Raw genomic sequence first — 13,150 nt, forward strand, 5'->3', positions numbered from 1 at the left:
AAGAAGTAAACGTCTTCTGATTTCCTGGCTGCAGTCTGCATCTGCAGTAATCTTTGCTCCTAGAAATACAAAGTCTGTCACTGCCTCCACGTTTTCTCCCTCTATTTGCCAGTTTACAATTTACTGACAGGCAACTTAAAAGAACATATATACCAATGTACAAAACGCACATACAATGGATACATTCTCCTAAACAGTGCTGTCCACAATAGACAGTGGACCTTTGGTATTTGCTAGGGGCTGTTTCCAAGACCTGCCATAGATACCAAGATCTTTGGATGCTCAAGTCCCATTTATATGCAGTAGCAGAAAATGGCATCCAATATATGAAATGGCAAAATCAAGGGTTCACCCCCTCCCAATATTTTCAGGCCATGGGTGGTTGAATCCATGGATACTGAATCAGTAGATACAGAGGGCCAACTGTAAATTGTTACTTGTCAAATACTGAGCAGCTCCAAAGGTGTAGCACTTGTAGAGATTTTATTTACTTGGAAAAAAGCACCAGTTTGTAATACATGAGAGCATATTTACAAACATACAGATTGAACAAACAAGAAAACAGACAGTTGACTCCATCAATATAAATTTCATTGCCCCCACATCAGATGTTCAAAGAAGCCTCCCCATATGTTCTTAGCGTATGTGTGTGCATGCATGTTTGCCTTCAAGTCATCTGTCATTTTACTATTCTATCATACCCACAAAGGCATGTGAATCTGTTTGTAGAGAGGGGGAAAGGTCACCAGGAGAAGATTCTGAATTTGAATCCAGGACTCTGTCTACTACATCTCAGTGGCTTCAACAGGATGGAAGGGTGAAGGTTGGTCTTTCACATGACATCTAGGGAGCATCTACGCCATAGAATTAATAGTTTGACACCACTTTAACTGCCATGGCTCAATGCCATGGAATCAAGAAAGCTGTAGTTTTACAAAGTATTTAGTCTTCTCTACAAAGAGGGCTGGTGACTCACTAAACAACAAATCCCAAACTTCCATTGCACTGAGCCATGTCAGTTAAAGTGGTGTCAAACAGCATTAATTCTAAAGTGTAGATACACACCTAGAGACATAAATCCATGTTTGAGAACACCTTTGGAAAAAGATGTGTTGCACCGTTCCTTAGTTCCTTACTTTTCTCTTGGCAGATTCCTCGGACAAGTGCCTGAAGATGGCAAGCAAGCAAGGATATAGTTGCCTCTCAGATAGTTCTGTGGATGTTCAAACTTCTAGCTCTGAAGGCACTCTGAGCCTCAGTCCTCATAGCCCGGGCCTGTGTCTCATCTCTCCTCCCATTGCCGAATCCCATTGGCTGAGTAATGCGGCATCACAGCCTGAGTCCCCATCGGAAGTGAATGTCATTTTGGAGGAACTTCTGGCTCCCATTACTGAAAAGCTCAAGTATTTGCTGAAGAAAGCAGAGGATTTCCAGACATACCTGTTGTACAGGTGACAGCTGGTGGAAATTGGGTTGAGGAAACATATCCAGGAAGCATCCTGCTTTGGGCCTTCTAGATAGCCACTACTTCAACCCCAAATGCCCCAATCTGCATGGCTAATAGGAAAGGATTATGGGTACTATTGTCTAATACTATTCTTCTTAAGCTAGCTGATATATGGAATGACCAGTTTTTCCCCAGTGTTCTAGAAACTAGCACCATATTTGTGCCCATTTGTTACAATTAGGTTTTTTTTTTCTCTCAGAAGCTATCTGGTCACTGGCCAAAGATCGCTCAGGGTCCCTGAAACACTTCTTTGGATAGCATTGTCTAATACATCTGGAGGGCTAAAGGTTCCGTGGATCTGGTCTTGACTGTCCAGACAGTCCATTCAGGGTTTACTGAAACATGTCTGTGGAAATAAGAAAGAGCTCCTGATTGACGAGAGGATGGAAGGAAAGAGGAAGAAATGATAAATGAATGGGTGGGCTGGTTCTCAAGCAATGTTATATCTAAGGTTGCCATGTCTACTGGATTAACTTCCAGAGGTGGATGGCTAGGGAGAGAGCTGCTTTTGAGCTCATTTGCCTAATGCCTTAGATCCGGAGGAAATGCAGGAGAGTGCTTCCAACTTCCTTGTGTCTAGCTTAACCAGAAAGATTGCTTAGTCTGAAAATTTGGGAGACATGTAATATCCTTCTTGTGATTCCTCTGACTTTTCTGATAGGCTAGAACAAAATCTGAATCATCCCACTACCCAACTGCTTTATGCACTATGCAGATTCTAGAAAACATTTTACTTTCGTGTAGGGTATTTAGAAGCTGCGAAGATTTCCTACATACTGGTCCTGGACTTGCCAAGCAATTTGCAAGAGATAAGAAACTAAACTTGGTCTCCACAGTAATGGGAAGAAGAACAAGTGGGACACTCTGAAATGGGGCGGTCTTATGTGGCTGGCTCAGCCTTCTCCAACCTGATGCCCAGCCATGCTGGTTGGAGACATAGGAATGCTAATCCAATCCATCTGAAAGACTCCAGGTTAGCAAGCATAGACTAAGAGCTTTTAAACTATTCATTACTTGAAAGGGGAAGTGTCTTAAAGCTCAATTCTATAGCCATGTGCTGTTTTAATGTGGCACTTATTAATGAGAGTTAAACAGAAGAGTGTATAATGGCTTATAGTGGGTCTCCTATTTTAGCAGGGACAGAATGCAGAAGGAGCAATTTGCGAAAGCTATGCCTACGTTCCTGCAGATGTGCCAGCCATACTTCCATTACCTGGAATCCACAGCACGCAGCTGCACGCCTTATTTAAGACTCCCACAGGAGCCAGTGAGGAGGCGGGTGAGTCTCCCACTGGAACAGGGATAGCTATGGTAGAATGGGGAAGTACACTTTATCCAACCTGGATTCAGACATAAAGTACATTCTGTGTTCACCTGTGTGGATCTAATCTAAGGAAGAAGAAAACATTTATAGGGGATGGGAGAAGATGTTGATGAAATCAAACTACATCTTAATTTGGCTCAGGGAAGGGAACTGAAATTAATCCAAAAATTCTGTTTTATCAAGACTACCCCTTCAGAATCAACATTCTTTCTGTGAATTTCCAAAATGGCACAAACTTTCAGCTCCTTTTTGCTAATATCCCACTCACTCTTGGTCATTCTCTACCTCTTTCACAATTGTAGGATCTTGAAAATATATATTTTTTTTCTTTTTAAGGTCCTTTCATTGTGAAAGAGGTGGAAAAGTTTACACTTAGGACAAACTACCAATATATAGCATATTGTTTGTCCATATATAGCTTTTGGAGAGGAAACTCCAAGCTAGCAAACTATTTTGGAATGAAGTAAGGTGCTGCAGCTGAAATTAAACTAACAAAGAAATTACATGGGAAGAACAGTACAATATAAATATATTTCTAGATTCTGTGTTAACATTTGAGCAATTTAATTAGTACAGCATGATCTATGTTAAATGGGAAATGTCAATGCCCCCTTAGGCTCAGATAAAGTCCCAGAGAAAATAGATATGCTCTGTTACATGGGATTCCCAAATAAAGTTTTAAACATGCAGTGACTCCATCTTATCCACATAACCTCTCCAGATCTAATGGGGAGATCATCTTTTTGATACTGTCCTCTTGATTCCCTATGATTTTTTCTAGTTTTTTTAAATCCTAAAACAATTTGTTAAGGCAGGGAAGATAGAATAGCTGCAGTGTGTCTTTTGAGTATTCACACCAGGACTCTTCTGCCTGGAAACACCCATATTCTGAAAAATTCAGGGTACACATTTGATCTGGTCAATAGTCCAGGGGAGAATGAAGATATATGCTAGGGAATCTCCTCTTTACCACTGTATTGACATTTCATTGCTGGCAAAACGGGTTCAGGCTGAAAACTGCTGAACCAGAGCATGCTTCTTTTTCCTTGGACAAGGAAACGGACAGCAGGAAACTTGGGCAGGTGGTATCTTTCATGTTTAGGGATCTTGAATTAGCAGGCAGTGGAGTATATATGTATTGCCTTTTAGCACAAAGATGATCCATGAAGTCTTTCCAGTTTTGAGGGGGTTTTTTTAGGAGTGCTACAACCTCTAATATCCCTAGCTTGTACATCCAATGTGTTGTGTATGTACCTTCAAGTCACCTGTTGACTAATGGCAACTCCATGAATTTTATAGGGTTTTCTTTAGACTATGAATATCCAGTGGTAGTTTTCTGCATTTGTTCTCTGAAATTTAGCCTATAGTGTGTGATATTCGTTGGCAGTCTCTCATCTAAGTAGTAGTCTGCTTAGATTCCAAGATAATAATATTTTATTTATATTTCGCTCTATCTCCCTGAGGGGACTCAGAGGAGATTCCAGCATACACAAACACAAAGGCAAACATTCAATGCCTAGAAGCAATCATAACACAGATAAAGGTAAAGGCTTCCCCTTCCAGCTCTGAATGGTGGTGCTCATCTCCATTTCTAAGTTAAAGAGCCTGCATGGTCCGTAGACACCTCCAAGATCATGTGGCTGGCATGATTGCATGGAGCACCGTTTCCTTCCCACTGAGGCAGCACCTATTGATCTACTCACATTTGCATGTTTTCTCATTGCTAGGTTGGAAGAAGCTGGGGCTAACAGTGGAAGCTCACCCATTCCACAGATTCGAACTGCCAACCTTCCGGTCAGCAAGTTCAGCAGCTCAGCAGTTTAACTCATTCACCACTGCAGATCAGACAGTAGTTGATGCCTTTGGAATATTTAGGTGTGGGTCACCAACGATGGGAATATCTGAACTGCAGGCCAAAACCATATATAATTCTAGGTATAAGAGAATAGATGATTTGATAGTGATTAATGGAATCTCAGTTATTTCTTGACCACCTTTGCTGAAGGCACTAACTTTTCAGCCTCCATTCTCAGAAGAAAGTCTAGCCCAACTTGACATTTCTGCATTTATCCCACAGCTCCTAGAGATCTCTCAGCAATTGGCTTGCCAACTTGAGCAACTGGTTCTGATGTATGCTTCCTTTAGCTTTGTGTCCTTGGAAGACACAGATCCATCCAGGTATATGACAGTTTTCAAGAGTTGAGCTTCATTTATTTCAATGTGCAACAAATAGTTCCCATGCTATGAGGTCAGGAACAAACTAATTCAAAGGTCTGGTGCTTCTTAGTCATTATAATGTATAGGAATAAGAAAACTGCCTCTTCCAAATAAAATAAACAGCAAACATTATACTGTACTATGAAAGACACAAGATCAATCTAAACATGATTAAACTAATAAAATAATTTAATTTTTAAAAGGTATAAAAAGTCAAGAATTTAAAAATATTTTACTTTAAAATTGCTTGATTGCCAACTTCCTCATGTTAGTTGTGTTTTTGTTTTTATTCATTAGTTTTTGTTTATTCGTTTTTGCATGCACTTTGAAAGTGATAATCTTCAAGCTATGAAACTATATTTCTATCCTATCTTGACGTGCATATTCACATGCAATCCTATCTTTCCATTTAAATATCTCTTCTAGTGTTTCCTGTTTCTTCTGTGGCAAGTTCTGGTTGAATGAGACGCGACAAGTTTCCATCTTTCGCTATTCCATCTCTGCACCCTACACAGCTGCCCGTGTTCCCCACAATTTATACAAAAAGATGCGCTGGAACATTGACATCCTGGAAAAGTCTGCTGGCCGGAATCAAACACTTAAAACAGAATAGTGAGTTGCCAGACTAATGAAAGATGGATAGAGTGTGAGAAAGGTAGAAAAATTAATGACAGGCAGAGGGAGAACAGTTGAGACCCTCTCCCATTTTATAGAACCCTCTCCCATTTTATATTACACTTTCTTAGAAAATTGGAGAAAAATTAAGCATGGGACAATATGTTCATGTATTCGCTTCCATTCCAGAATTATTTCTAAAAACCAAGTAAAAAACTCTCTGTTGCTACTCCAGCAACAGGCTAACACAGCTCACACTCTGGAGAAGAAGTGTGGTGGTTTTGATTACTCGTCTGCTCCTGGAGCTTTCTTGAGGCCTCTTTCTCATTCTAGCCCTTTGTGACCTTGCCTCTTTTCTTGCAGCTATTTTCTGTGCTTCCGTGACACCGGTGATGAGGCAACAGTGAAGACGCAGAAGCTCTGGTCCATTGGACGCTGGGTGCCTGTAGATCCTGACAGCGAGCATAGTGCTGATGTGCTCTCTTGGTAGGTATGCAAGATGGCAATGCCAATCTCTACAGAGAAGGAAAGCCTTCAGGCTGTCCATGTCGAACATTAACAAAGTAAAACTGCACACTTGAGATCTCTTTGCAGTTAAGGCACAACTATTCTGTTAAGTGAGCCTCTCTTGTCTTAAGAACAGAACAAATGCTTTGCTAGAGTCTACCAAGTCTACCAAGTTTATCACTCCTTGAAAAAATCCCAGTAGCCAGTAGGCAGGAAGCTGGGCAGTGAGCCAATAATGGTTCACTCTTTACCTTCTCTCCTCTCTTGGTATATAAACAGCTAGATCACTGTTTACTGACCGTTGCTATGGTGAAAAGCGTACTCCATGCATATTCATATGATACACAATATCCATTGAGAGGCATTGTTTTCTTTTGAATGGCCTCAGGCATGCATCTAACCACAGTTGACTGGTTGCTTACAATGTGATATTCCAATAGCCAAATAGAAAAATACTGCCCTTCTGAATGACTGCTGAAGTTGCTCAAAATTTTAGTTGGGCCCTTACTTGACTCTTACACTTTCTGCAAAGTTTGTTGACTGTTCTGATTATCATATTTAAAATTTTTGGTAGCCAGTGCAACGCATCAACATTCCTGATTATTTCCCCAGCAAACCTTCACCCAACTTCAATCTGCATAGAAACCAAACAAGTTCTCAAATGCTGTCAGTCTTTAAACAGTTAAACACAAATAATCCACTTATAAGGATAAGATAATGAATAAGTCCAACAAATAGGTAAATTGTGAAACTTAGACTGTTCAATTCACAGTAATCACAAAATTAAGCAGTATGAAATAAGTTCTATACAGTCTTTTAGTGATATCGTTGTATGTTCATGAATCAGCCTCCCACGACCGGTTTCGGCCTTTGTTTCAAGCCTTCTTCGGGTGGTCTGTAATTTTACATACATAAATACATTTTACAATTGTATAGGTTGAACATAATGTAATAGAATGCATTTAGAAATACTTACAAAGTTCAATCTTTTACAAATGTTCTCATAAGAGATACTTAAGTTTTTTGCAATGGGATCTAGGTAAAAGGAACAAATTTGTTCCTTTTACCTAGATCCCATTGCAAAAAACTTAAGTATCTCTTATGAGAACATTTGTAAAAGATTGAACTTTGTAAGTATTTCTAAATGCATTCTATTACATTATGTTCAACCTATACAATTGTAAAATGTATTTATGTATGTAAAATTACAGACCACCCGAAGAAGGCTTGAAACAAAGGCCGAAACCGGTCGTGGGAGGCTGATTCATGAACATACAACGATATCACTAAAAGACTGTATAGAACTTATTTCATACTGCTTAATTTTGTGATTACTGTGAATTGAACAGTCTAAGTTTCACAATTTACCTATTTGTTGGACTTATTCATTATCTTATCCTTATAAGTGGATTATTTGTGTTTAACCTGTCTACCAAGGAACCCATTCATATTGTATTGTTCGAAAGTCTTTAAACAGTGCCATAGTGATGGGCCTTCAGTGAACCCATAGAGTGTTTTTACTTCCAACTGGCCAAGGTGATATACAGTGGGGGAAAATGGCAATCTGACTGCTAATCTGAACAAATCTGTTATTTGTCTACCTAATGCAAGGAAAAGGTGTTTGTTTGTTTTTTTAAAAAACTTTTTCCCTAAAAGTTTCTTCAAAGGCCTGCAGGGAGCAATAGCACCATATTTTGCCTCTCTCCTCCCCTGGGTGGTTGGGGGCTGGAGCCGGTGGGGGGGGGGGGGGAGGCTTTTAGACCTAGGAGAAGTGACACAGTTGTGAAAGAAAATGCCTCTTCTTGACTAAAAGCTTTAAATTTATTTATTTATTTATTTATCTTGTAGGAAGTTCTTTATCTCCAAGTTTTCCTTCACCCTGAAATCCAACAGTTGGCCAACTGTATCTAGTAACTAGATTTGGGGCCCATGAAGCCTAGTCAAATTATTTGTGGTTCTCTCTTTTCTCATCATCAGCTAACTGTTCTTTCACTTTCATGAGAAACACACGCTTATTCAAAACCTATAGTCTAGGCATGGGCAAACTTCAGCTTTCCGGGTGTTTTGGACTTCAATTCCCAGAAATTCCAACCAGCTTCCTGGCTGGTAGAAATTGTGGGAGTTGAAGTCCAAAACACTTGAGGGGCCAAAGTTTGCCTATGCCTGCTATAGTCCCTACTTGCCACAGAAATAGACTGGAATAGGTTGCAGAGCTGGACAATTGTATATGTCCAATAGGAAATGATATTGCCTTCTCCCACAAGGAAAGAGAAATCTGAATACCCAGGAAAGGGTATTGAGATGAATGATAAATAATACCCGCATGACAACAGATAGGAGTGGAGAAGGTTGTTAACTACCCTATGGTCTGTACTGCTGAAAGCAACCACATTTACAATGACCTCATAAGATAGGTCAGTATGTAACTGCCAATTACATTGATGCATGATTGTGGGATTATAGTCTGGTATGGTCTATCAAATTTCATGGCAAAAGAAGGAGTGTTTGAGCATTACTTTATGAAAAAGCACAACAGAAACTTAAGTTAGTCACAGACTGTCTTACCATTGTTAGAGTACAAAAGCTATATCTTCCTTATAGCTAGTTGCTAACAGTAGCAACATTTGTGATCCCGTACATACATATAAGTTTTCCCTTGCTATAAGCATATGACACATTGTTTGCTTGGATATAAAAGAAATGGATGTGTCTGTCTTCAGTGGTAAGCATCTTGGTATAACAGATATGCAGTTGGTAGTTGGTTGAAATTTGCAAAACAAGCCAACCTTTGGCATAATTTACAACCAACCCATTTTCTTTTACTTGTATGTCTAAATTATTTGCAGATAGATAGATAGACAGACAGATAGACAGATATATTAACAACAAGCAGACAGGGCACAGCATATGGAAGCTTCTGACTCATCTAGTAAGAGATAATGAGGTGCCCACCTGCTGAGCAGTGTTCAAAGAACGTGCCGTATATACCCATGAATAAGCTGATCTCATGTATAAGTAAAGGGCAGGTTTTGGGCCAAAATTATGGGTTCTAATATGGCCTATGGGTAAGTTGAATTACATGGAGAGTGGGAAACACTAATGCCATTCCTGACTGCGATCATTTCCCAATACATGCATTCACAAAGACCAGAAGCAGCATCACAGCAGAGAGAGTAGAAGGGATTGGTGCTTTCAGGTTCCCCCAGAATGCACTAAACTCTTGCCCTTTTCTGCTCTGGATTTATACATGAGTATATAGGGCCATTTAACATCATCGGCTTATGTTTTAAAGGTGGAAACGGAATTAGACCTTTGCAATCTTGAAAATAGGTATACCAATGCTTATGTTGTCTTTGGCACCAACAAAGATGTCTAAAAAGAAATTACCTAAAAATCCTAACAGTCAGGCTGATATAGCAACTGGTGCATTGGTCTGGTACTTGGTTGAAGAGATTCAGGCAAACTTTCCCACTGAGCCAGGAAGATCATCTTAGGTGAACTACACTTTTTTAGCCTGGCCTAGCTCACAAGGTTGCTATGAGGACATAGAATCATAGAGTTGGAAGAGACCTCATGGGCCATCCAGTCCAACCCCCTGCCAAGAAGCAGGAAAATTGCATTCAAAGCACCCCCGACAGATGGCTATCCAGCCTCTGTTTAAAAGCTTCCAAAGAAGGAGCCCCCACCACATTCCGGGGCAGAGAGTTCCACTGCTGAACGGCTCTCACAGTTAGGAAGTTCTTCCTAATGTTCAGATGGAATCTCCTTGTAGTTTGAAGCCATTATTCCAAAGAAGGAGCCCCCACCATACTCCGGGGCAGAGAGTTCCACTGCTGAACAGCTCTCACAGTTAGGAAGTTCTTCCTAATGTTCAGATGGAATCTCCTTGTAGTTTGAAGCCATTATTCCATGCCCTAGTCTCTAGGGCAGCAGAAAACAAGCTTGCTCCCTTCTCTCTATGACTTCCTCTCACGTATTTATACATGGCTATCATGTCTCCTCTCAGTCTTCTCTTCTTCAGGCTAAACATGCCCAGTTCTTTAAGCCGCTCCTCATAGGGCTTGTTCTCCAGACCCTTGATCATTTTAGTCACCCTCCACTGGACACATTCCAGCTTGTCAATATCTCTCTTTAATTGTGGTGCCCAGATTTGGGCACAATATTCCAGGTGTGGTCTAATCAAAGCAGAATGACTTCCCTGGATCTAGACACTATACTCCTATTGATGCAGGCCAAAATCCCATTGGTCAACATGGGAAAGGGCAAAAGACATGTATGCTGTTGTGAGTTTGTCAAAGGAAATTAAGGATTTGAAACAAATGAAAGAACAGACAAACAACTCTTCACTGGTGATCATAATTTAGTGGCAATTTCATGGATCTTCCAAACTTTTGCAATATGGGGAGTATCTAAAACATATGCCACAAACTGTTCTCCTCTGTTTTGGTGAGTGGGATGTAATTTCCCACATATTTTTAGCATGTGAAAACAAAATGTAGCTGAGACTTGCTGTTTGGTTCAATATTATGACTCACAACCAATGATTGAAAGATGTACATGATGACTGCAATAAAGCATCAAAGAAGCAACCATGAAAATGATAAACCTTCAAACACTGAATGTCATCTGATCCCTGCATAGTTACCTGTCACTGAACGAGAGCTCTTCTATAGTCATGCCGATTGTACATTAAAACAAGGAGAGCGAGTTTCCAGGGAGCCAGAGAAAGGGATATCACGGGAATTGTCAACACTGACTTTCTCTCCTTTCTTTGCACAGGGTCTTGTGTCATCACCCCATGGGAGATTACCAGCAGCTCCTGACCATCGGATTTGAGGAACCTTCCCACACCTTAGCCACAGACCTTTTTGTCCAGATGTTTAATGCTCAGTGTTCAGGGCTGCTTAACCAAGAGTCCTCCTGCTAGATGAGCCAAAGGAACAAGTGCAGGAAAGGGTGGACCACTCATATACGTTAACTGTGCACGACAGTGTCCAACTCCATACTTTATAATATTACCAATACTAAAAGAGTACGCATACTGTGTTAGGTGCTGGCATTAAAGTACAGCAAGATAAGGCTAGAATACACACTTAGAGGTATATTAGTTTAGGATTTGAGCCATTTTGGTTTGATGTGGGACCAAAACAATCTTGGTCCCCCAGCATTCCTGCTCCTTTAGCTCTTGTGCTGGGTTCTTATGCTACAAATTCTTAAAAGGCTTTGGTAGCCACTGCCATAGTTTTTCCAATAACAGGCTCTTGAATGCAGATGGCATGTGAAGACCCTTGTGGTCTCCATTGCATGCTACTGCAGGACAGAAGTGGAAGTGCAATTTTCTTTCTTTCAAGTACAGGTTCCACCGAGAGACACTTTGTGATGGGCCATTGCTGGACACAGGCTAAGTGTCTAGTTTTACCTACTTGGGGTCCATTTCCTTTTGAGGGCACACTCCCTTTTGACCTCTAAACATCTGGCAGTGCCTCAGGACCAATCAAAGTTTCTGAAGGAGTGACATCCCAAAATGTGTTGGATTGTTTTTAAGCAAGCATATAGCATTGTTTCATGAATAAAGGAATATGTTTTGTTTTTACACATTTTTCCATATTGGTGGCTACATTCAGTTTTGGCTTTGAAGAAGGTGCAAAAACTCCAGGAGTGGACAGCCTTTGCATTCATCTCCAGTTTTACTTTGTCATTCACTGACTCACATTTCTATCAAGTGGCACTCAACTAAAATATAACTTTTGAAAAACAAATGCTATCAAAAGCATTAACAATTGGGAAACATCAATAAAAGACCATAAATTTAACAATTCAAGACAAATAATATGAATGCACCTAAATGCTAGACATGCCTACAGTGCCTCCAACAAGACTATAAAGGAAGTCCCTTGCTCATTTCTGGAGAGTAACTACAATAACCTACAGGTGACCATAGATACAGCCTACACCGTCTAATACAGCACTACATGCAGTCATGGGAGCTTGAACAGAATCTCTTTAATGCAAATATAGAACCAGCATGATATGCTGGATTGGGGTTCACCTACATTGTAGGATTAATGCAGTTTGATATCACATTAACCACCATGACTCAATGCTCTGGAATCCTGGGAGTTGTAATTTGGTGAAGCACCCATACTCTTTGGCAGAGAAGACTATATACCTCCGAAAACTAGCCGTGTCAGTTAATATGGTCTCCAACTGCATTAATTTCAGATAGTAGATGCAGCCCAGTAGTAGTAGTAGTAGTAGTAGTAGTAATTGTATTTCTTATTAACATCTCCTCATGGCCTAAGGCAGGTTACAAAACAATTAAAATACATAAGCACAGCAAAACACTACAAATACACACACTAAAACGTACCTCCATAAAAGTTGCACACCAGAATGTATCTCTACAAAATACACACTAAAACAGACAAAACAGAAATCAAACAAAGAACACTTAAAATTCTTGTTTAAAGATTGTCTGGGTAGGCCTGCCAGAAGAGATAAGTCCTTTACATGGTTTTTAAATTCCAAAAGCTCATTTAGATGCAGGAGTTCTTCTGGTGGGTAGTTCCACAGTCGTGGGGTGGCCAATGAAAAGGTCCTCTGAGTGGTAGTTGCCAGTCAGGTTCTGGCTGGTTGAAGCAGACACCCCCCCCCCCCCCAGAAGACTGAAATATATGAGATGGGTTCTATGGGAGAAGGTAACCTGGACCCAAACCACGTAAGGCTTTTAAAAGGTCAAAACCAACACCTTGTACCTTGCCCAGAAACTAATTGGCAGTCAGTGGAGTGACTTTAGGATAGGTGCAATGTACTAGATGTTCCTGTAACCAATCTGGCTGCTGTATTTTGAACCAGCTGGAGATTCTCAACTTTATATAAGGGTAGCCCAATGCAGAAGTCCAACCTTGAGGTTACTAGTGAATGCACTACCATCTTCAGGTCCTCCAAATCAAGGAAGGGCACAGCTGGCATATCAGCTG

General features: G+C 40.4%; 1 protein-coding gene across 1 annotated transcript; it reads left to right on the forward strand.

The window, feature by feature from the left end:
- The first annotated feature begins 621 nt into the window (after positions 1-621).
- C2H19orf67 (chromosome 2 C19orf67 homolog) lies at positions 622-11,714 on the forward strand. The gene is given in 9 exon segments (XM_060760956.2): positions 622-645; positions 648-779; positions 781-823; positions 1,151-1,451; positions 2,642-2,786; positions 4,909-5,009; positions 5,475-5,660; positions 6,027-6,149; positions 10,950-11,714. Coding segments are annotated over 9 exon segments (1,194 nt in total). The 5' UTR covers positions 622-630; the 3' UTR covers positions 11,098-11,714.
- The last annotated feature ends 1,436 nt before the right edge of the window (positions 11,715-13,150 follow it).

Source organism: Anolis sagrei, chromosome 2, assembly GCF_037176765.1.
Source record: "Anolis sagrei isolate rAnoSag1 chromosome 2, rAnoSag1.mat, whole genome shotgun sequence".
In the NCBI taxonomy this organism is placed as follows: Eukaryota; Metazoa; Chordata; class Lepidosauria; order Squamata; family Dactyloidae; genus Anolis; species Anolis sagrei.